The sequence below is a fragment of the Fusarium proliferatum genome (assembly GCF_900067095.1).
Source record: "Fusarium proliferatum ET1 genome assembly, contig: FPRO_scaffold006, whole genome shotgun sequence".
NCBI classification, from domain to species: domain Eukaryota; kingdom Fungi; phylum Ascomycota; class Sordariomycetes; order Hypocreales; family Nectriaceae; genus Fusarium; species Fusarium proliferatum.
Window position 1 is genome coordinate 2020870 of NW_022194795.1, and position 20099 is coordinate 2040968.

The window sequence follows — 20099 nt, forward strand, 5'->3', positions numbered from 1 at the left end:
TCTAGAAAAAGCCTGGTCTCTGAATCACTGCACAACACTCACCACTTGTCATCGCTCATCATCACGCCAAGTGACAAAATTCATCTTCCTCGATCCAAGAAAAAGCCCTTTCATCTTGAACTTTGCTACAACAGCCGTGCTAACTTCTAACATCTATGATCAACACTTGAAGTGTGCTGCAGAGTTATTCCTGGGACATCATCCATTTAACCAAGGTACATTCTTTTGAAGCCATCGTTATCATTTGAACTCGTCGTTGAGGAGGCCACTTTGACTGACAACCTCTCCAGAATACATGGATAGAAATTGAACATGAGCTCCAAACGCCTCCCCGACGGACTCTCGAGAGGGTCCCAACAAACCCCCAAGCACCAGCGAAGATCGAAGAGATGCAGGCCAGGGAAACCGAAGGTTCGGCGAAACCATGCAGTCAACATCGATGGGCTTGCTCCTCAGCTCCACGAACAATGGAAAGCATGGCCTGAGCTCACGATACATCTTGAGGGATTGCCAACTTCAGTCACCACTTCAAATCTCTGGGACTGGTTCTCTCATGAGGGAGAAATCGCATACATGGATATCTACGAGACGCAAAGAAATCCGAACATCAGTAACGCCAAAATCAGGTTTGAACCACCGCCAGAGCGAAACTTTTGGTACACGGGCAGTTATATTGTTCGCCATCACGACAGAAAACAACACCCCAAAGAGATTGAGATTTCCATCAAGCTTTCCAATCACGTACCTCCAGGTTTTCTGAAAAGCCCAGTACATCCTGACCGGACTTGTCCTGTCAAACTGACACTCTATCCTGCGGCCATACATTTCGGGAGCCTGACAGGGGAGGACTCAATGAAGATCATGAAGTCTATCCCTGGGATGGGCAATGGACGAAGTCTCAAACTTGAGGTAAGTCCGAAATACCAGAGACTGACTGCTTTCTTCCCCGTACCGAGTGTTGTGGGGGGGAACAGAACTGAACGACAACACAAAGTTGTCATCGACTTTGCGAGTATGAAGAATGTTTACCAAACAGCGACCGCTGATAATTGCTGTACTGTTGTTGTTCCTCTCAAGATACCACCCCAGTACTATTGGAAGGCACCTAATATTCATTTGACCTTTTCCGACGAAGCCAAGAATTGGAGTGTGATGGAGAGCTGGAACCGTGCGACAAACATTGTTCAGCATGCTGGCCTCCCCATGATGCACCCGGTCACGCTCCAGAACGATTTCCAAGATCCCGAATTCGTTGATATCGGCCGATGGACCACCATTGGTTTCGTTTTGGATGGGGGGACTGAAATAGCATGCCAGGTCAATCAGCAATTAGTGACCATCCTGGACGACTTCAACATCTCCACCAAAGTTCAAGATGATTTCGAAACTGTGGAGGGAACAAAAGCAAAGATGTGGGAATATATAGACCACCAGGCTCCGACCGAAGGACACAACGCACTTCAGATGCTTCAGTACTCCTCGGACTCGGTTATTCATCTACCTTTCGACATCAGATACCAGCTTGAAGTTTGTCTTTCACGCGGCTATCTAAACGAACACATGATAGAGAGGGAGTTCTTGGAGAGACTTGCGAACATGAAGCCAGCCAAAGCCAGACTTTGTCTCGAAACCGTGGCTGATAACGCTCAAGTTGTCGTTGACCCAATGGCTATTCTAGAGGAGTCTCAGCTTGATGGCTCCATAATCATGCCAAGGGTTCCTTCTCATTGTTGTCTCATCCGTAAAGCAGTCATCACGCCAACAACCATTCGCTATACAACGCCTACTATGGAGATGTCCAACCGCGTCATGCGTCGCTACAAGCATTATGAGGATCGTTTCCTCAAAATCCAGTTTACCGAAGAGATGGAAAAGGGGAGGATTGCGGTGAACAAGGACCAAAACGATGAGATCTACAAAAGAGTGCTTCGTTCAATGTATAAAGGCGTCCGTATCGGCGATCGTCTTTACGAATTCCTTGCCTTTGGCAACTCGCAGCTCAGAGTCAACGGCGCTTACTTCTTTTGTCCCACGGAGCACCTATCATGCGATGATATACGCAGGTGGATGGGCCAGTTTAGCCATATAAAGGTTGTGGCGAAGTATGCTGCTCGTCTTGGCCAATGCTTCTCTACCACACGAGAGCTTCATGCAATTTCGGCGCCGGCAACCAGACAGATTCCTGATATTGAGAGGAATGGCCACTGCTTCACCGACGGCATCGGCAAGATATCGTCGTTCTTGGCGCAGCTTATCAGCGAAGACATGATTCTTGATGTTATTGCGCAACCCTCCGCCTTCCAGTTTCGTATGGGTGGCTGTAAAGGGGTTCTCGCCATTTGGCCCAACGACACTAAAGTCATGGAAGTCCACATTCGTGAATCCCAGAAGAAGTTTGAGTCAGATTCCAAAGGTCTCGAAATTATCCGCAGTGCAGCAATGGCGACAGCAACCCTCAACAGACAAACAATCACCATTCTCGAATGTCTTGGGGTCTCCATCGCTTCCTTCACTAACCTGCTTGACCACCAGTTACGGTCGTATGAGCTGGCCATGGAGGACAACGACGTTGCAATAGACATGTTGACCAAATTTGTTGACGAGAACAGTATCTCTGACCTGCTTAGGGCTGGTTTCAAAACAGATGATCTGCAGGAACCGTTCGTTGTTAACGTACTTAAACTGTGGAGGTCTTGGTCCTTGAAGCTCCTCAAGGAGAAAGCAAGGATCCAGGTGCAGAAAAGTGCCTTCGTCCTTGGCTGCGTCGATGAAACTGGCACCCTCAGAGGTCACTCATCCGAAACCGAAGGCTCCGAAGATAAAGATATCGATAGACTTCCGCAAATCTTCATTCAGCTGAGCGACTCAACACACTATAACAAGACTCAGATCATCAGTGGAGTATGCATAATTGGACGCAATCCTTCTCTGCACCCAGGAGACATTCGTGTTGTTGAAGCGGTGGACTGTCCAGCCCTTCACCACCTGAGGGACGTCGTTGTATTTCCCTCCACTGGCGATCAGCCGGTTCCTAATATGCTTTCTGGTGGTGACCTTGACGGCGACGACTTCTTCGTAATATGGGAGCCGACTTTGATTCCGAAAAGATGGAATTATCCGCCTATGAACTACTCAGCACCCAAACCCATTGAGCTTGATCGTGATGTCACGGTCGACGATCTCAGGAACTTTTTCGTCAAGTACCTCAAGAACGATAAACTGCCGCTCATTGCAACATCTCATCTAGCCTTTTCGGACGAGCTTGGCCCAATGTCATCAAAATGTAAGTCTAGGCAATGCTCACATATCGAAGTCTTCTGCTAACCCTGCTTTAAGGTCTTGAACTTGCAGAGTTGCACTCCAAAGCAGTGGACTATCCGAAGACAGGCGACCCGGCGGTATTGAGACGAGATCAGCAACCTCGGAAGTGGCCCCATTTTATGGAGAAGAAGAACAGCTACACCTCAAGGAAAGCTCTTGGTATCATATTTGACAAAGTGAAAGGCAAGCAAGTCAAGTTTGACCCTATCTGGGACAGTCCGTTCGACCAACGGATTATCACAAAGTTTGAGCTCGACCGAGACATACTCAAATCTGCAAGAAAGATCAAGACACAATACGATACATCTGTACGCCGACTACTGAGCCAACATGCGCTCAAGACTGAATTCGAACTTTGGACTGGCTTTGCCATGTCGAGACCAGCTGTTGGTTCAGACTATAAAGTTCAGGAGGAGCTTCGTCGCGAATACACTAACCTCAAGGGGGCATTTCGACAGCTATGTATCGATGCTGCAGGTTCTAAAAGTGCAGAAAAACTCGAACCCTTCGTCGCAGCCATGTACAAGGTAACCGACGAGGAGATGAAAATTGCACTATACGAGCACCACCGAGGAGTCATCAACGACGCGGGAACCCTCTTGCAACCACGCAAGCTGGAACCAAAGTCAATGCCTCTGATTAGTTTCCCCTGGATCTTCCATAAGGAGATGTGTCGTATGGCAAACTCTAGTGACCTTGAACTGAGAACTCTACTTGCCGCGGGACCTCGTCAAGGAGAAATGCCAGGGGTTGGCGAGCACCTTGAGCCAACAGTGAAGAATGATGCCACGCCTGCAAAACACGAGGTCCCCGAAGTGTCTGACCTGGCACCTGAGATCCATTCTCACCTTCCGGACGGCACAGTCCTTCATCGAGGACAGCCATTGGCTATCTTCCCTCTGGAAGACGATGCGGTTTCCGACGTAGATGACGACTCCCCTAATGGCATTTCTGGTTCAGGACAATCATCTTCTGCTGGAATAGATTCTGGAATGGTCAGCGACGAACAGCCAGATATTTCATCAGAGAATGACATGCAAGTTGAAGTTCCGAGTGATGATGATGATGTTGTCGAAGACGATACAGACTCGATCTACAGTGATGAATTGGAGGAAGACGAAGAAGAAGCTATGGATCGCTTGGCCAACCTCATGAGTCAGGTGGATGCCAAGTGACCATTAGCATTGCGATCAGCTGCCGACACGACCGCGACATTAGTCTGAGGTTGAAAATCTTGTGGCTGGAGAAATTGTCGCGTGCAAGTATGGACCGTTGGAACTGTGAGGACGACAACGGGCCAGCCAGCTAGTAAGGACAAGGTAGACAGTAAACTCAGTAGTACAGTAAACCAAGGTTTTGGGACCATCAGGTTACTTAGGCCGATAATAAAATTCATCGTCTGATGCAAAGATCCGTCCGTAAAACCCATTTTTCACCTGCAGTAACCTCTCGTCCTTCGTGCTAAGTTCAAGTGATTAGTAAATCGTTAGGGTCAAGATTCATGCAGCACCGGATGTCTGTCTAATCAAAGACGGCAAAAAGGTATATGGAGCCTCTTACCAGTAGACAATCGTCTCCATGCTTGTGCAGAAGCAATGTCCCAGTCTCGAGAGGGACCACGATCTCTTCTCGAGACGACCTTCGATCTCTTGGGTAAAATACAGTCTCGCCCCCAACACAACCCTCAGAAGCAGATGTCAAATATAGTAACAGGGTCCAGGTGGTCCTCACCGGCAGCGGAGGATTCGAAGGCAACGTCAGGTTATTCGAGTCGTCATCTGGTGGGCGACACAGATGTTGGTCAGCTAAGGTGCGCATGTCAAGTGAGAAGAGGGAGTCATGAGATAGATGGATGGGTGCAGATTATGGAACGGCTGTGGAAGGACAGGAGCAAGAGGATTGCGCCGTTATGCCATTGAGGTCGCTACGATGGTCGCTGAATGGAACAGTTGCGGAAATGAGACTTATACACGTACAATGGCAGTCAAAAAACTGGCCTTTCGAGTAACGATATACGCGAATGTTAGGATTTAGCCCAACAGGTTCACCACCCCTACGCAACATTAACTTTGCTGTCTACGACTTCGTGACCCTTCGACACGAAGCAAGACTTACCACTTCTCGTTAACATCACCGTCTAGCAAAAGCTCTTTCAAACCAGTTTGCTCCCATAAGCGGGAAGCAAAGTCATGGCTCTCAACCTGGAACCGATCGTTGACACGAACTGCTTCGCCCCGCTTGGGTCGACCTGGCGTTGTTTGTAGAGGGAGGGTTTTTAAAAAGGCGACATAATCGCGGCAGAGCGATCGTGGGAAAAATGAAGGTACAAGAACAACCTTGGAAGTTAATGGATGAGGTTCAGGAGACAGGTCAACTATCGGCAGAGAAGGCTTGAAGGCTGGCCATGATGGAGGAGCTGGTGGCGGCGGCGCCGAGGCTTCCACTTTGCCTGACTTGGGCCCTTTATTTTTTGTTTTCGGCATACTTTTCAAAATGCAAAGTAGGGAATAATTATTGGGCGGTTGCTGGGCTGGAGGGAGAGAGGTTGATAAGGTTCTTTATTGACTTGGCACGACATGACATGACATGAGACAGTGATACTTGAGTTATGTAGATATCCATTACATTAGGTTCGCGACAGTTGTATGCAATGAGCGGGGTGCCATATCCCCTTAAAGTAAGGTAAGAGGAAGTAATAGGCATTCAACGGTTTACCTTATTATTCCAGCATGCCTAGTTAAACGCTGCCATCAAACAGACGTTGGCCGGTCACGAAAAGAAAGAAAAAATGCCTATTCTTGCGTCTTTAGTAAGCTCATGGCTAGGGATACCCAACTCTGATGAGGGTTCAATTCTCCAGGAAAACCAGGAAACTTCACCAGCTCAGCAAAGACCATCTGCAAATGTTTCAATCCCACCAGCAACACCAACTCCACCAACTATTTCTGCTGCTCCACAAAGAACATCGCCAATAATAGCAGCACAGCAACCGTCATGGGACCGTTCAATTCGACAGTTTGGTCTGCTTCTCACTGGTGCTGGGTTCCTTGCTGCATCTGTTGCTGTATCAAGACGTTCAGTGCTGCGAATGCGGCACGATTCCTTCCCCAAATTTTACACTTCCAACCGTCATCAAGTCAAGTTTGACTCGGGTGACAGGTCTTTACTCGCTGTACAAGCCCTTGGGCTTGCCACGCTCAACGTCATGAGCTTTGGAGTCATGTTAGTAGGAGGCATTTCCTGGGCATTTGATCTCTCCTCGATAGAGGAATTAAGGCAGCGAACACAGGCTGTGACCCGCAGGCCCGGGATGGTGAGCCCTGAAGATGAAAAAGCGATGGAGGAGTTGATAGAGGGACTTATGGGCAAGATGGGAATGGAGAAGCCACAGAAGCCTTCAGGCATCTCCCAAGAGGATGAGAAATAATGTCCCTGTGCCATCTGTTGAGGCAAGGCGCCCCTCGATACTGCAAAGTTGAGGAGAGCTTGGTGTGTAAGATACGATGTATTCATATTATGCGAGATGAAATATGCCAACCACAAAACAACTGCTAAAGAACTTTGGGCATTCAACCAGTCGTATTGAACTATCATGCAGTGAATTTGCCACAGAAAGAGGAATCTCACATAGTAAACATGCAGCGTAAGCTCCTCATTAATCATACGCAAAGTAAATAACACCTAAAGCACTAGCGAGCCAAAACCAACCCTAGACACCATCCGCCATCCATCATGCCCGTCTCCCATGCCTTGTAAACCATTACAGTACCCAGACCCTGGACAAATGCTTCAACGCCTCATCAACATGTTCCCAACTTATGTGTGTATCCTACATTCGCCTCCTTGTTCAACACCCCTACCTCTATAGGAATCCTTTTGTGAAGCTGGGGACCCTACTAAGGCTACTCTTCCTCCTGGGAATGTCCACCATGGATGATGCATCATCTCCTTCGCTGACCCGCCAGGGGCCCATGCGACTGCGGACACTACCCATGACGCTCCCCGACCCCTTGTCGTTGCGGAGGCTCTTCAATCCTGCCAATTCGCGCTCCAGTCGGGCGATTTTCTCTTTTTCTTCTCGGAGTTCACGCTCAGCTCGACGAGCTGACAACTGGTTTTGGGACTCCGATGACTGTAGCTCCTCGATGGTCTTCAGTAGCTTCTCGACCTTGTCGCGCATCCTTGAGACATCCTCTGAAAGCTGTGTGTTTTGTTTGTCCTTGCGGTCGATCTGACCTTGCATATCCTTCACGATTCGATCTACGTTTCGAACGGAGCGCTGAGATTTGCTACGCTCAGTCTCCTGGTCTTCGAGCTGTGATTCGAGCTGCATCATGTTAGCTTCGATAAAGTTGTTAAGTGTCACAGGGCAACTCACTTCCTGAATACGTTTGTGCAGGAACTTGACATCCTGGCTGGCGCTCGAGTAGCCCTTGGTCTCCAGATCAACAAGTTTGAGTTGGGCCTCGTTGAGAACTTTTTCCAAGGATGCCTTTTGTTGTTGCAGCTGAATGCTGTTTTCGCGCTCCACCATGACATCCTTTTGTACCTCCGTCACTAGGGCTTCTGCTCTGCGCATCTTCTCCACGGCAGCGGCCGCAATATCCTCTTGTTGGGCAAGGTGTGACCTTAGTTCCAGAATCTCCTTGTCCATGTTGGCGGCATTGCGCAGAGAGGGGCTGTCTCCCTTCACAAGGTCTTCAAGGCCAGATTTTGCTTCCTCTAGGCGGGCCTCAACATTCCGCTTCTCCCGGAGAAGATGGTCTCGTTCTGCTGTGATCTCGTCCACCGAGGAGCGGAGAGTACGGACTTGAGAGAGCAATGCCACAACCTTTCCTTGAGCTTCGTTGTGAGCATTTACTGCCTCATCACGGGAGGAAGCGACATCTGCCAATGTTGACTCTAAACGAGCCTTCTCCTTGGACCAGGTTGAGCTGTTAAGGACTTCATCATCCCACTTTGACCTCAATTCATCAAGTTCTTCTCGAAGGCGGGCGATCTCTGCTTGTTTGAAGAGCCTCTCCTCACGAGCAAGATCAAGTTCGTTGGTCAATGTAGCGAACTCGGCCTGATACTTCTTACGAGTCTGCTCCATACTCGATTCCTTGTCCTCGATCTCCATGGCTCTCTGATTACGGTAGTCCTCGAGTTCGTGTTGAAGTCTCTTCTTAGCCTGAGTGGCAGCTGCCAAGTCTGTCGAAATATCCTCAACCTTCTCCTCGAGGCGTTGGTTCTGGCGTTGGAGATCCTCAATGCTGGCATCCATCTTCTCACGTTCTGCCATGACCTCCGCATATGTGTCTTCAGCTTCCTTTGCCTGAGACTTGGCAAACTGTTCGGCACGACTAGCTTTGAGAACTGCGATCTCGGCTTGTTCGAGTTTGCTGAAGTATTCGTCTGCACGGCTCTTGTACATTTCAAGACTAGAAGAAACATCTGCAAACTTCGAGGTTTCTGCATCAAGACGAATCTGAAGATCTGCAAACTCTTGGAGAAGCTGATTCCGATTCTGTGCCTCCTGCTCTCTTGCTAGAGTCATCTCCTGTAGGTCAGACTTGACATCACGGAGCTCGACTTCGGCCTTGGCACGATCGTGTCGCAGTCTCTCAAAGTGTCCCTTGATATCGGTTAACTCCGCCACGGCGTCCTTGTGACTATGAACCAAGGCTCGACGAGAGTCTTCTTGGCTGTTTAGGACATCCAAAATTTCTTCGTGTGTGCGTGTCTGTACATCCCGTAATGAAAGCTGCCCGGATCGAATTGTGCGCTCCAAAGCAGATACCTTCTTATTAGAGTCATCGAGCATTTCATGAAGACGGGTATTGACCATCTCGAGTTTTTGGATGCGACGCAAAGAGGGGCTTTGGTCGTCGTAGTTCTCCGGTATAGGCGTGCTTCGGTCAATCTGGCTCTGTAAGTGACGATTTTGCATTTCCTTAAGTTGAAGTTGATTCTGAAGTTCCTCGACTTCGGCTTTCAAATCCATACGATTGTTGAAGTTGAGAGTGTCGATGGTTCGATCGGAACGTGTTGAATCTTGAAGATGGTCGAGGTCCTGGAATCGCCGGGTGGGTGTGGAAGTATTGGAGTAATTGCGAGCATGGAGCTTGGCTGCCCTCTTCTGAGTTGGTGACCCCTGGAAGGGCGCCTCGTTGAGCTGGATCTCCTCGAGCTTGGGTCGGCTAGCAGGGTCATTCCTCGACGCTCGCATTTCACTGAGTTGGTTCTCGGCGTTTGTTCGAGCTGCTGTTTGCACACGAAGGTTTTGCTGAAGCTCCTCAACCTTTCTCACAAGATCAAAGTTCTGAATGAGTACATTTTCATCAGCCCCATCCGACTGAGGGGGGATGGGAACCTCTGGATCGACAGTCCGTAGAACATCAAGCATCTGAGCTCGCAGCTCATTCACTTCCTTGTCTCGTGTATCCACGGACGTTTGCAGGGTACGAATAGTAGTCTGGGCCTGAGTTCGTAATTGCCGCTCTGACTCAATGGTTCTATTTGCTTCAGCCAGCTGCGCTGTGAAGGTAGAAGTCGCCTTTTCAGCATTTCTGCTTGACTTGACTTCACGGGCAACCTCATGGCTAAGATCTTCCAGGCTGAGCTGCAACTTCTCCGCTCTTTTCTCGAGTGATGCAATTGCGAGTTGGGAATCACCCAATTGCTTGTTGAGTTTTGTGTTCTGCTCTTCCAGCCGAGCCTTTTCGCGCTGGAGAGAGATGATCTGACCTCGAGAAGCTTCACTGGCGCGTGAACTAGAGCGAGCAATCTCCAGCCCTTTCTGCTGTAGTTTGTTCAGCAAAGCACGATTGTCATTCTCTGATGCTGTCAGGCGGCTCTTCACAGTGGTCAACTCTCGTTCAAGTCTTTCTTTGGCTTGGTCGTTTTTCAAGCCAAATTCGCCTGATTCGAGGATCAACTTGTTGAGGTCTTCAATCTGGCGGTTGAGCTTGGCGCACTCTCCTTCAAACCATTGGAGCCGTTCCTGTGCTGCATCGAGATCTTTTCGAAGACTGTTCTCGCGGTCCAAGGCTGCCTTAGAAGCTTGTCTCTCGCCAGCGACCTCGGCTTGCATTCTTGCCTCCTCAGCTTGTGTCTTGGCCACTCGAAGGCGGCGGATCTCTTGCCTTGCTTCGTCACGTTCTTTCTCAGCAGTAGTCCTGGCCTCCATCGTTCTCCGTAGGGTATCCTGCTGGGCATATAGTTCTTTCTCGATGATGATTTTTGACTCATTAAGACGATCGAATTCATCCTTCAACTCTTGGTAGCGGTGCTCACCGAGCAGTTGGACGTCATCTCGAGACTGGCGTTCTCGACTAAGATCCATTTGTGTCTTGTACAGTTCATCTTTCAGATCCTTTATTTGTGACTCGAGGACTTGGCGATTCTGATCGGCCTGTGCATCTTCCGACAGACGTGCTTCCAGCAAGTTCTTTGCGTCCTCGGCCTCTCGCTCCAGTTGAGATTGCCGAGACTTCATGGCTACAAGTTCAGCTTGAGCCTCGCGGTACTTCTCGGCGTTCTTCTCCTTCTCAGTGGTCAGAGACTTCTTCTGATCCTCAAGAGATTGACGCTCGCTTTCGAAGTTCTTATTGTCGGTTCGCAGAAGAGCGAGTTCGCTCTCCTTTTGTCGAACAAGATCTTCGTAATCAGTCGACGTCTTGGAGAGCTCGTTGAGCTGTCTCTGGATGTCTTCGTTCTCGTGAGTAAGTTGAGTTTCTCGGAACTTAGTTGACTGAAGCTCTCTTTGAGCTGCGTTGAGTTTGAGCTCCGAATCTTGATCGAGCTTCACGAGCTTGGTCTCCAAATCCTGAACCTTCCTTTCCTTGACCGATAGCTGACTCTGAAGCATCTTGATTTCATCTTGGAGGGCGAGTTCCTGCTCGCTACGCTCGGCCTGTCTCTGAGTTATGTCGGCCATTGATTGTTCAACTTCGCTGATCTTTGTGCTCAGTCCCTTCTTCTCCTCCTCAAGCTTAGCAATAAGGGTGGCAGCTTGCTCAAGCTGAGAACGATATGTTTCAACATCTCGTTCCGCCCGGTTCTTGGCATTTAGAAGGTCGTCTAACTCGTCTTCTAGCCTTTCCTGGTCTTCAATTGCTCCCGCAAGCTTCTCCTCAAGCTCCGCTTCTCGAAGCTGAAGCCTCTTGAAAATTTCCTCTTTGTCCAAAGCAAGCGCACGCTCACTCTCGAGAGTTTGTTGGATTCGGATCATTTCAGCGTGACAATTTCGTCGTTCCTCCTCAAGTTTCATACGATTTTGGGACTCCAGTTGCATCCTCTCGTTTAGATCCTTGATCATTGCATCCCTTCGCTTAACTTCTGTGGCTGTACGAGTGGTGCCAAGAAGAGGCTTCATCTTCACTATCAGCTGCCACCAAGGGTTTTCCGCCAAATCCAGGTAAACGTTGAAGTTTCTTTGAATGATTCTGGTGGCCTCAGTACGAAATAGCCTCTTGTAGGCTGCCCGCCTTTGTATGAACCCTCGAGCGACTGATTGAAATCTGGACATAATTTGGGTGATTAGAGCATCTCGTTGCTCCTCAAGCTCTGCAAGAACACCCGCGCGGAAGAAGACTTTGGTCAAGCCCACCCGATATAAAGCGCGGTCAAGTCCAAGCTTTTCAAGCATAAGACTGGCCGCGGCCTGTCCTTCGAGATATCCTTTGGGCATGTCCTGGCAAAGGACCTCATATCGCTGTCGAAATTCTGCAAAGGGAAGTCTGTTGGGGAAGCCAGTCCGCGCGATTCTGATGCCTTCCAGAACACCATTGCAGCGTAATTGGTCTAGAACAAGGAGATTGTTGAACTGCTTTGGCTTCTTTTTGTGGTTGGGAAGAATGCATCGAACAAAATGAGGGTGGGTGGAGTGGAGTTGCGCCATGAGACTGTGAAGATGCTCCTTGTGTTTCTGGGCGACTGTACGGAAGAGCCCTCGCTTGACTCTGCTTCTTCCAGTAGCATGATCCTCCTCAGATTCAGCACAGTCAGAAAACAGGGACGCAACGTGCTTGTTCGATGAAGCAGCTAGAAGGCGGGTGATGTTATCATTCAGAGGGTCCTTGTTTTTCTCTAACCATCCTTCTGTAGAGTACTCGACCTCGGCAGCGTAGTGCGTGAGAATGAAACCCTGACCTAGACGCGAGGGTCGATATTTCGTTGATTTCTTGTCCCACAAAGAATTCAGTTTCTCAGTGAATGACTTGTCTGTAGCTTTGGGCATAACGCAATCCTCATCTAGGCAAGAAAAGACACCTATTGGATTCGACAGTTCAATCAAATCAATGGTGGGCTGCAGGTCACGACCAAAATCGATGAATTTCCATTCGATCTGCTCACGTGCATATTCTTCTTGTTCCAGGACAAACATGTGATGATTGAAGAATTGCTGCAGCTTTTCGTTGGTGTAGTTGATGCATAGCTGCTCAAAGCTGTTCTGTTCGAAAATCTCAAAACCGGCGATATCGAGTACTCCGATAAAGTGCGAATCCTCCAGACCCATGCCAGTGCGATCGAGCTGTCCATTGATTCGGTTGACGAGATCGCCGAAACCGCGTTCATAGATGCCCTTCGAAAGAGCGTCTAAGCCAAGTCGAACTTGCTCAGGGGTTTGTACCTTCTCAACCCATTCTCGGCCTGCCTTGACTTTGGGGTGGAGGAGACCTTTCAAGAAGGGCTCTAATGGTACACCAAGAAGCTTACACACTTTTGCGGCTTGCTCTTTTGCATCTGGTGCCAGGCGGGCTTGGTCCGCAGTGCGGCTTTCCTTGACAACCGTGATGTTGCCCAGGTGTAGCACTGCGGCCACAGTTCGCAAAATAGACCTCTGCTCTTCATCCGAGAACCCCATCACGTTAAATGCTTCCATGAGGGATTCCCATTCGTCATGGTCTGAGACACCCACGATTGTGTCGTGGCCATCTTTGGTATAATTGAAGTTTTCAACCGTAAGACCGTCGATTAAGAATTCCCTCTTTAAGGCGGAGCTTGCCCCTTTGAGAAGTTGGTAGAAAACGTGGTAATTCCGTTCGTGGGAGTTGATATGTACGACTCTGGACTTTTCTAGCAGATACCAGTCGATGTATGCGCCACAGATAGCGCCGTTTCGAGTGAATTCAATTCGAATGAATTTTCCGAACCGTGAGGAATTGTTGTTGCGGACTGTTTGAGCATTTCCGAATGCCTCTAGAATTGGGTTTGCTCGAAGGATTTGTTGTGAGAGATTAGAATGGTGAGGTTTGTGCTTGATTGTCGAGTCTGCCTGAGCAACAGCAGCGAGGTATTGGATGACCTTTTTCGTGTTTTCTGTCTTGCCTGCGCCGGATTCGCCAGTCACTAGAATGCTCTGGTTCTTCCCCTCTTCCACAAGATTCCGGAAGGCTTCATCAGCCATTGCAAAAATATGAGGCTTTGTGTCCTCTCTGCTCCGCCCGCGATACATGTTGATGTATTCATTGCTGTAAATAGGAATCGATGCGTACGGGTTGACGGTAACAAGGAAAAGGCCTGAGTACGTATAAATCAAATCGGCTTGGTACCGCATATGAAGGTTGTGGACAACCGATGCCTCGTTCAAGTGCGTCAACTCGGCCATATCGTTTGCTTTGTCGAACTTGGCAGGGTTCACTTTGTCAACGCTCTCAGCATCGACGTCTCTTTGCTGAACAATTGTTAATATACGGAACGCCAACTACCGGCTGATACTTACAGTGCCGTCGTCGCATTGTACTAGTAACCGATTCCCATCCATTTCTTCGACGATCCATCCCCGGACGAATGCGGCTTGCGGATCCTTAAGCCAGACGTAGCGCTTCCCGGAGAAGTCGTTTTCGCCTTCGATACCCTTTACTGTATCATGACGTTTCATCTCCTCAGTCTTGATGAATGACGGTGCAAATGTCGTCGATGTTGGAGTGGCGCTCTTGGAGTCACTGCGTTGCTGCCTCGGCGCTGGGCCCGAGAAGCCATGAGTTATTGCTGATAATGATCCGTTCGACTGTGTCCGGCTGTGTCCTGGGGGTGTCGAGAGCCCAGAAGTTGATGAAGGAGAGGAGAATATGGCTGACTTGGGTCGCAAGTTGGTATTTGTAGCTGGAGAGGCAGAAGGTGTTCTCGCAAAAGGATTACTGCGCCGATGCGCTGTGCCATTGGCGTTGGCGTTGAAAGACATCGTGATTAGCCCACATGAACAATTGGTAGTATTGCGATCCTCTCGGCCAGATACTCGACTCCAGGTTGTGCGATTAGGCAAAGTAAACAAATCAGGCAGGGTAGAGAAACAACAGGGAAGTGCAGTTTCTGATCTTCCAATAATTAAAAGGTGAAATTATAACAAAGTTGTGGTCGGGATTCACCCTTTCATGAACATGCCATGAAGTAATGCAATGCAAATGCAAATATTGGGATAGCACAGTTGGGCATGGAACTGACATTAACATCATCGATCTATTCAGCGCGTTGCCAGGGACAGCTGACGGGGAGTAAACAAAGCCATGTCATGTGATCTAAGCGCCTGGCCTGCGCTAAACCGTATGCGACTAGACGCGACGCATATTCCTGTCAAAGGCAGCTTGGGATTATTCCTTCAAGGCACTACCTACTCTATCACGTCTAGGGACGCTTGCCAACGAATCCTTTCGACAAGTAGATCAGTCAACGTACGAAATGGATAAATCACGGTGTTGACTGTTATGACTCATCGCGAACTCTCGAATCTGAACTGCAACTTTCACTGCTTGGGATTTGCATATTGAGATTACAACGAATAATTGGCCCTCATCCCGACTCATCCATCCCGAAAGCTTTAACGCTTGACTATAAGCCTGAATTAGTATCTGATTCTCTCTTTGATGCGATCGGGCACGCCACCTTTGATCTACGAAAACTTGGAATCATCATCACCAATGAGCCGATACGTGTACGGCCATGGTGCGGCCCAGGGCTACCAAACCTCGCAGCCCTACGCGTACTCAGCAAACGAACCATATAATCCTGCTTTTTATCATAACGACGCAGCTTTGGCTGAACCGGCTCACGGCCAGGGAGTTGCGGAAGCGTATGAGTATAATCAGACTACCATTCCAGGTTTAGGAATGAGATTTTCGCAGGACACTGCAAACTGGCAGCCAACATTACCTCAGAAAATCCCCGATGTTCAAATGGACTTAAGCAATGCCATTACAACGGATGTGTCGACGAGGCCCGATAACAACGCTTCCAGCCATTCGATAACATACAACTCGCTGTCGACTATGGCAATGGATGTGGATAGAATGGAAGACGGTGAGCTCAGTGAAGGCGAACTCGAAGATATATACGAGCCCAACGGGATAGATGGCCCCGATGCCGAGGATAATGGCCCCCGACCGCCAGATCCTACAGCTGTCAAGCATCACACGATCAAGAACCTACAAAACAACTACGATGTCGAGAAACGAGCTTCGAACTCAAAACAATCCGGTCGCGAACGTTCCGGCTCATACTCACCGTATCTCTCCCCTCGTGAAATAGAATCCAGCGGCTCTGAAAACGGCAGGTCAAACACACGTATGTCTAAGTTCCTGGTACTCTGTGGTGATGCTAATTTCCGGCTAGATAACTCAAGCGTTGCCAATAACCTTACAATGACGGAGTCAGGAACAGTCATGAAGGCGGCAAATGCTAATGGAGGCGAGTACAGCTCAAGCCCGAGGCCTGACACAAAGCATATAGATGCAATTATCTCAGAATCTAAGAAAAGGGCTGAAAAGGCAATTTTACACCTCTGGCCACTCAATGTTCGATATCACAACTATATCGAAGAAGGAATTGATCGGGCACTGCTGGATGAGCTTTTTGGGGAGATGGGTCTCGACTTGGAAGCCAATACCGCAAGCCAAGGAGAAGCAAAACGACCATCGATGTCAAACGTTGCTAAAGTACCAAGCAATGCCCTCGATCAAGAGAGTCCCTTAACGGTAACGAGTACGGCCGCCGCTGGGCCTAAGGCCGTGGAGCAGATGAAAGACAAGTCTGAAGAACGGAAAGACCGTATAGCCCGTTTATTGGCTGCCAAAGGCTCCAAAACAGCAGTTGGAGACACTGATATTGCTAAGCCTGCACATCCGATGCCATTATTGCCAGGCAACACGAAAACAGACAAGACTAAGAGTCAATCGGAGAAGTCGAAGCTGATCCAGCAAAAGATGGAGGCATTGATAAAAGCACGGAAGGCGAACGCGAAGGTGGCGCCCCAAGCGCATACACCCTCAGAACCTCACTTACTTCCGCCAGTAACTGAAACCAGCAGGTCGCAAAGTCTTGCGCGTGCTGATTCCATGAATATTGATGAGCAAACAGAAGTCAATGTTGAAATTGCGGATCCAGCAACTGCACCTTCTATTCCTGGGTTATTTCTGTCATCAAGCGCACCCTCTCCTGTTCCTCACCAACGCAAACGACCTGTTGCAGCGGAGTTGAACGAGAATTCCACGGCCATGTCCCATAAGCGCCCGTTTGGCCAGACTCGAGAGTCTCGTCCATTCCTAATCGATGTGAGCGACGATGAAGACGATGCTGAGATGGAAATTGATTCTCCTGAGTTGCGGCCTTCGTCAATACAGCAGCCTATGACGCCCGGTTCAAGAACGGCATCTTTCCGAGATCATCCAGCTCTGCCAGACAGTGCATCTTGTCGCGCTGCATCCAGCCCAAAGACTGCAGGGACTCCCGCCACAAGTGCTAATGGCATGTATGATCTTGAGAGTATGAACAAAAAGATTGAGGACATGAAGCGAAAAATTGCTGAGGCCGAGGCTCGTAAGAAGGCAAAACAGTCCGGCAATAATTCACCTTTGCCTCAATCTGGATCACCTTCAAAGGAGGGCAGCGTCGACGTTCCGACCTCGCCAGCACCTACTGTAAGGCGTGCTGTGTCGACAAATACCGAAGTGGCTCAAGATAGCCCGGCGTCAAGTGTGCATAATTCTCCACATGTTATTGCCAAATTGCCCAAAGCGAGAAACCAATCAGCGACAGCAAGACCCTCGCTGCGTGCTCGAGTTGCCAGCGAACGCCTGCCTATTGTTGAAGCTCGGCGAAAGGCACAGGCCGAACAACTCAAGCATCTATACTCCGAAGCCGCTAGACTCGAGAACGAGATTCAGAAGAGTTTGGCTGAAGAAGAGCGATTAAAGGAAGATGCTGCAGAAAATGAGTTGAACGCGTCAGCGCCGAACGAGTCTGAGCTGGAGAATTTCCAGAGGGACAGCTTAGATATGGTGACAAATGGTTAGCATAATTGATTCTGTACGTGTTCTCTACTGATCTTGAATTAGCTCGGAGGGCCTCTCAAGAGACAAACTCGAAAGAAACATTAACTGAGCTTGCAAAGAACGAAAAAATAAATCTCTCTTGCGATGAGGTTGTGTCAGACGCCTCGATGGACGAAGCCTCAAGCATTGAGCCCACTATTAACAGCGAAATGATAGACCAACTTCCTCAAGGTGAACTGCAAGAGCTTGAGAATCGCAGGGCAAAAGAGACTCCTATACCAGGTAGCCCCTCTGCATTGGCGACAAGATCTTCCATCACACACAATACAGCCGGCACATCTGGCGATCCTGCCACGAATGGGGCTGAAGAGGCCGAAGACGATGTGGCAATGGAAGAGGACGATACTTTGAACGAGGAGGAAGATACCGACGACTACGAGCCAACGCATGTTGGTGTTCGTCTACCAGGCCCACAGTCCCCTGTTTCCTGGCATTCTTCGCCCCTTCATGCACCACTCGATCATGGAGTGTTGGAAACAAGCGATACTGACATGCAGGGCATGGCAACGACAACTCCAATCACTCAGCCGATCTCACTCGGTGACGGAGATACGGAATCTGAAACGCATCGAGAAGTAGACAAACTTGGTCTGTTCTTGGGTTGCAAAGCTAACTTCTTACAGGCTGAGGTCCAAAAAGCACCGCGAGTTTGTGAGAAAATCGAAAAAACCACATTCGTCCCATATGAGACGCCTCTTCAATACTTTAGGGCTTATCGCTTTCATCCTCAGTACAGCGGTTCGGTGGCCGGGGGGTTACGCTCTTTGACCTACAGCAATAAGATCGACGTGACAAGGGAAGTATGCCCTGACCAGCTTATTGGAGGAGTTTGCCCTAGAGGCAGCGAGTGCCAATTCCAGCATTTCGAAAACATGCAGGTTCCGGGTACGTGCCATCATGATCCACGAACACACAACCATAAACAAGCAAGGGCGCATGCCAGTGGAAGGAACGCTAACATGCCGAGGGGCAATAGATGATCAAATTCTCCTTCAACTTGGTGCCTATGGCAACTGCGAGGCAGATCAACATGATCAGTACGTTGAAGGACTTCGCGAATTGCTTACAGACTTTCGCAAACGCAAGGTGAAGGACTTCGATGCCATCAGTAACGGTATTATCGAGTATCGTGCGAAGTTTCTTGGCGACAAAACGAAAATTCTACCATTGGGTGCTGTCACCCTTTGAAGATGACCCGAAATTCGTCCCGTCCTTTGAGACAATAACACAGGCAATGGTTCTTGTCAGGCTGCTAATTCGACCGCCATTGCACACTCGGTGGATCGATCATGCTCAAGACATGACGTTATACAATGAAGCGTAGTGCTTTCGCGACTGCGACACCATGCAGCTCGTTTCGTTCTGAAGCTGATATCCGTATTTGACTCCAAAAGATCCGTTCAGCTTACTAAAAAGTCATGGGTTGCATCTGACAGCCTCCCGGCATGATTGATTTGCCTGTGATGGGCAAGATGCAGCTGAAGGCGACACAGAAAGATAAGAAAGACCTTGAAAGGAAAACAAAGAGTAATATGCTGTATTTTAAAGAGGAGGTAGACGCGTTATCGGAATACATTAGGTACAGTCGACAATAGTAAATGGATTGCCTCCGTATGAGATGACCAATTATAGCGGGCTGGAGGGTAATAATACATTATTCATTCTTTGATAAATTTAAGTAATTTTTTTTGAAACACGATGTCTCCTTGATCATTTCTTTGTGTGATTTTTTGGCTGCTTGTTGTCGATCCCCAATATGATAAAATGCAGCAAAATTGGCCATAATCATGGGTAGGGATATTCCCTTGTAAAGGCAAGATTTTAAGATACCTACCAGTCTTACTGATAGATGAAAAATGACCTGAAAAGTTTCGTGTAGTTCTAGTAGACCTTGAACTGGTTTATGTTTGGCAAATCGCCTCTAGGTTGTGGGCTTTCTTGCTCCATGAAGCTAACTTGTGATATTCTCACAACATTGATTCCACATCATGCAGTTCACTATCCCCTGGTCATGCTCCACTCCAAGCCTTCATAGTTACATCTGATTTCCAATACTGCACAAGTGCACATCCGCGGCATGAAAGCCAATGCCTGAGGAAATAGCTCCGAAAATCGGCTTAGATGTCTACCGTAGGAGCTGATTCCATCAATGATGTAATCTCATTCGCCAACCCTATTTGGGGCTAGGTAAAATGACGACTGTGTGACGGAGCGGGGTACAGTTCATGGTAACCCCACCTCAGTATTGCTAAGCTTCATGAGACGTTGAGATCCCGCAGCTTGCCAGAGCTTGGTGAGGATTGCAAGGGATTGGTTAAGGACTCTTCTGGGCAACTCCTTGGAGTCCAGGAGTGGGGAAGCACAGCGCATGGAGCGGAAAGAGGTCGAGGCTGGGGAGAGGTACTGGTAGAAAGCTCAGAAGCTCGGAGGTCGTGCCGCCTCGGACCCCGACTCTTCCTCAAAAAC

At 48.8% G+C, this 20099-nt stretch overlaps 5 protein-coding genes across 5 annotated transcripts; 3 read left to right on the plus strand and 2 right to left on the minus strand.

The window, feature by feature from the left end:
* Positions 1-312: 312 nt before the first annotated feature.
* Positions 313-4496, plus strand: FPRO_09716 (putative RNA-dependent RNA polymerase (RdRP) SAD-1; the record flags this gene model as incomplete). The annotated part of the gene is made up of 2 exons (XM_031233136.1): positions 313-3283; positions 3337-4496. The coding sequence occupies 2 exons, from the start codon at positions 313-315 to the stop codon at positions 4494-4496; spliced, it is 4131 nt and encodes a 1376-aa protein (XP_031083004.1).
* Positions 4497-4842: 346 nt separating this feature from the next.
* On the minus strand, positions 4843-5804 carry FPRO_09717 (uncharacterized protein; the record flags this gene model as incomplete). The annotated part of the gene is made up of 3 exons (XM_031233137.1): positions 4843-5099; positions 5298-5374; positions 5437-5804. The coding sequence occupies 3 exons, from the start codon at positions 5802-5804 to the stop codon at positions 4843-4845; spliced, it is 702 nt and encodes a 233-aa protein (XP_031083005.1).
* A 305-nt stretch (positions 5805-6109) lies between these two features.
* FPRO_09718 (uncharacterized protein) lies at positions 6110-6748 on the plus strand (the record flags this gene model as incomplete). Its single annotated transcript, XM_031233139.1, has 1 exon — positions 6110-6748. The coding sequence occupies one exon, from the start codon at positions 6110-6112 to the stop codon at positions 6746-6748; it is 639 nt and encodes a 212-aa protein (XP_031083006.1).
* Positions 6749-7183: 435 nt separating this feature from the next.
* Positions 7184-14491, minus strand: FPRO_09719 (uncharacterized protein; the record flags this gene model as incomplete). Its single annotated transcript, XM_031233140.1, has 3 exons — positions 7184-7648; positions 7700-13981; positions 14030-14491. 3 exons carry the CDS (start codon positions 14489-14491, stop codon positions 7184-7186), a joined length of 7209 nt encoding a protein of 2402 aa, XP_031083007.1.
* A 733-nt stretch (positions 14492-15224) lies between these two features.
* Positions 15225-18821, plus strand: FPRO_09720 (uncharacterized protein; the record flags this gene model as incomplete). Its single annotated transcript, XM_031233141.1, has 5 exons — positions 15225-15867; positions 15916-17589; positions 17637-18208; positions 18257-18518; positions 18601-18821. 5 exons carry the CDS (start codon positions 15225-15227, stop codon positions 18819-18821), a joined length of 3372 nt encoding a protein of 1123 aa, XP_031083008.1.
* Positions 18822-20099: the final 1278 nt, after the last annotated feature.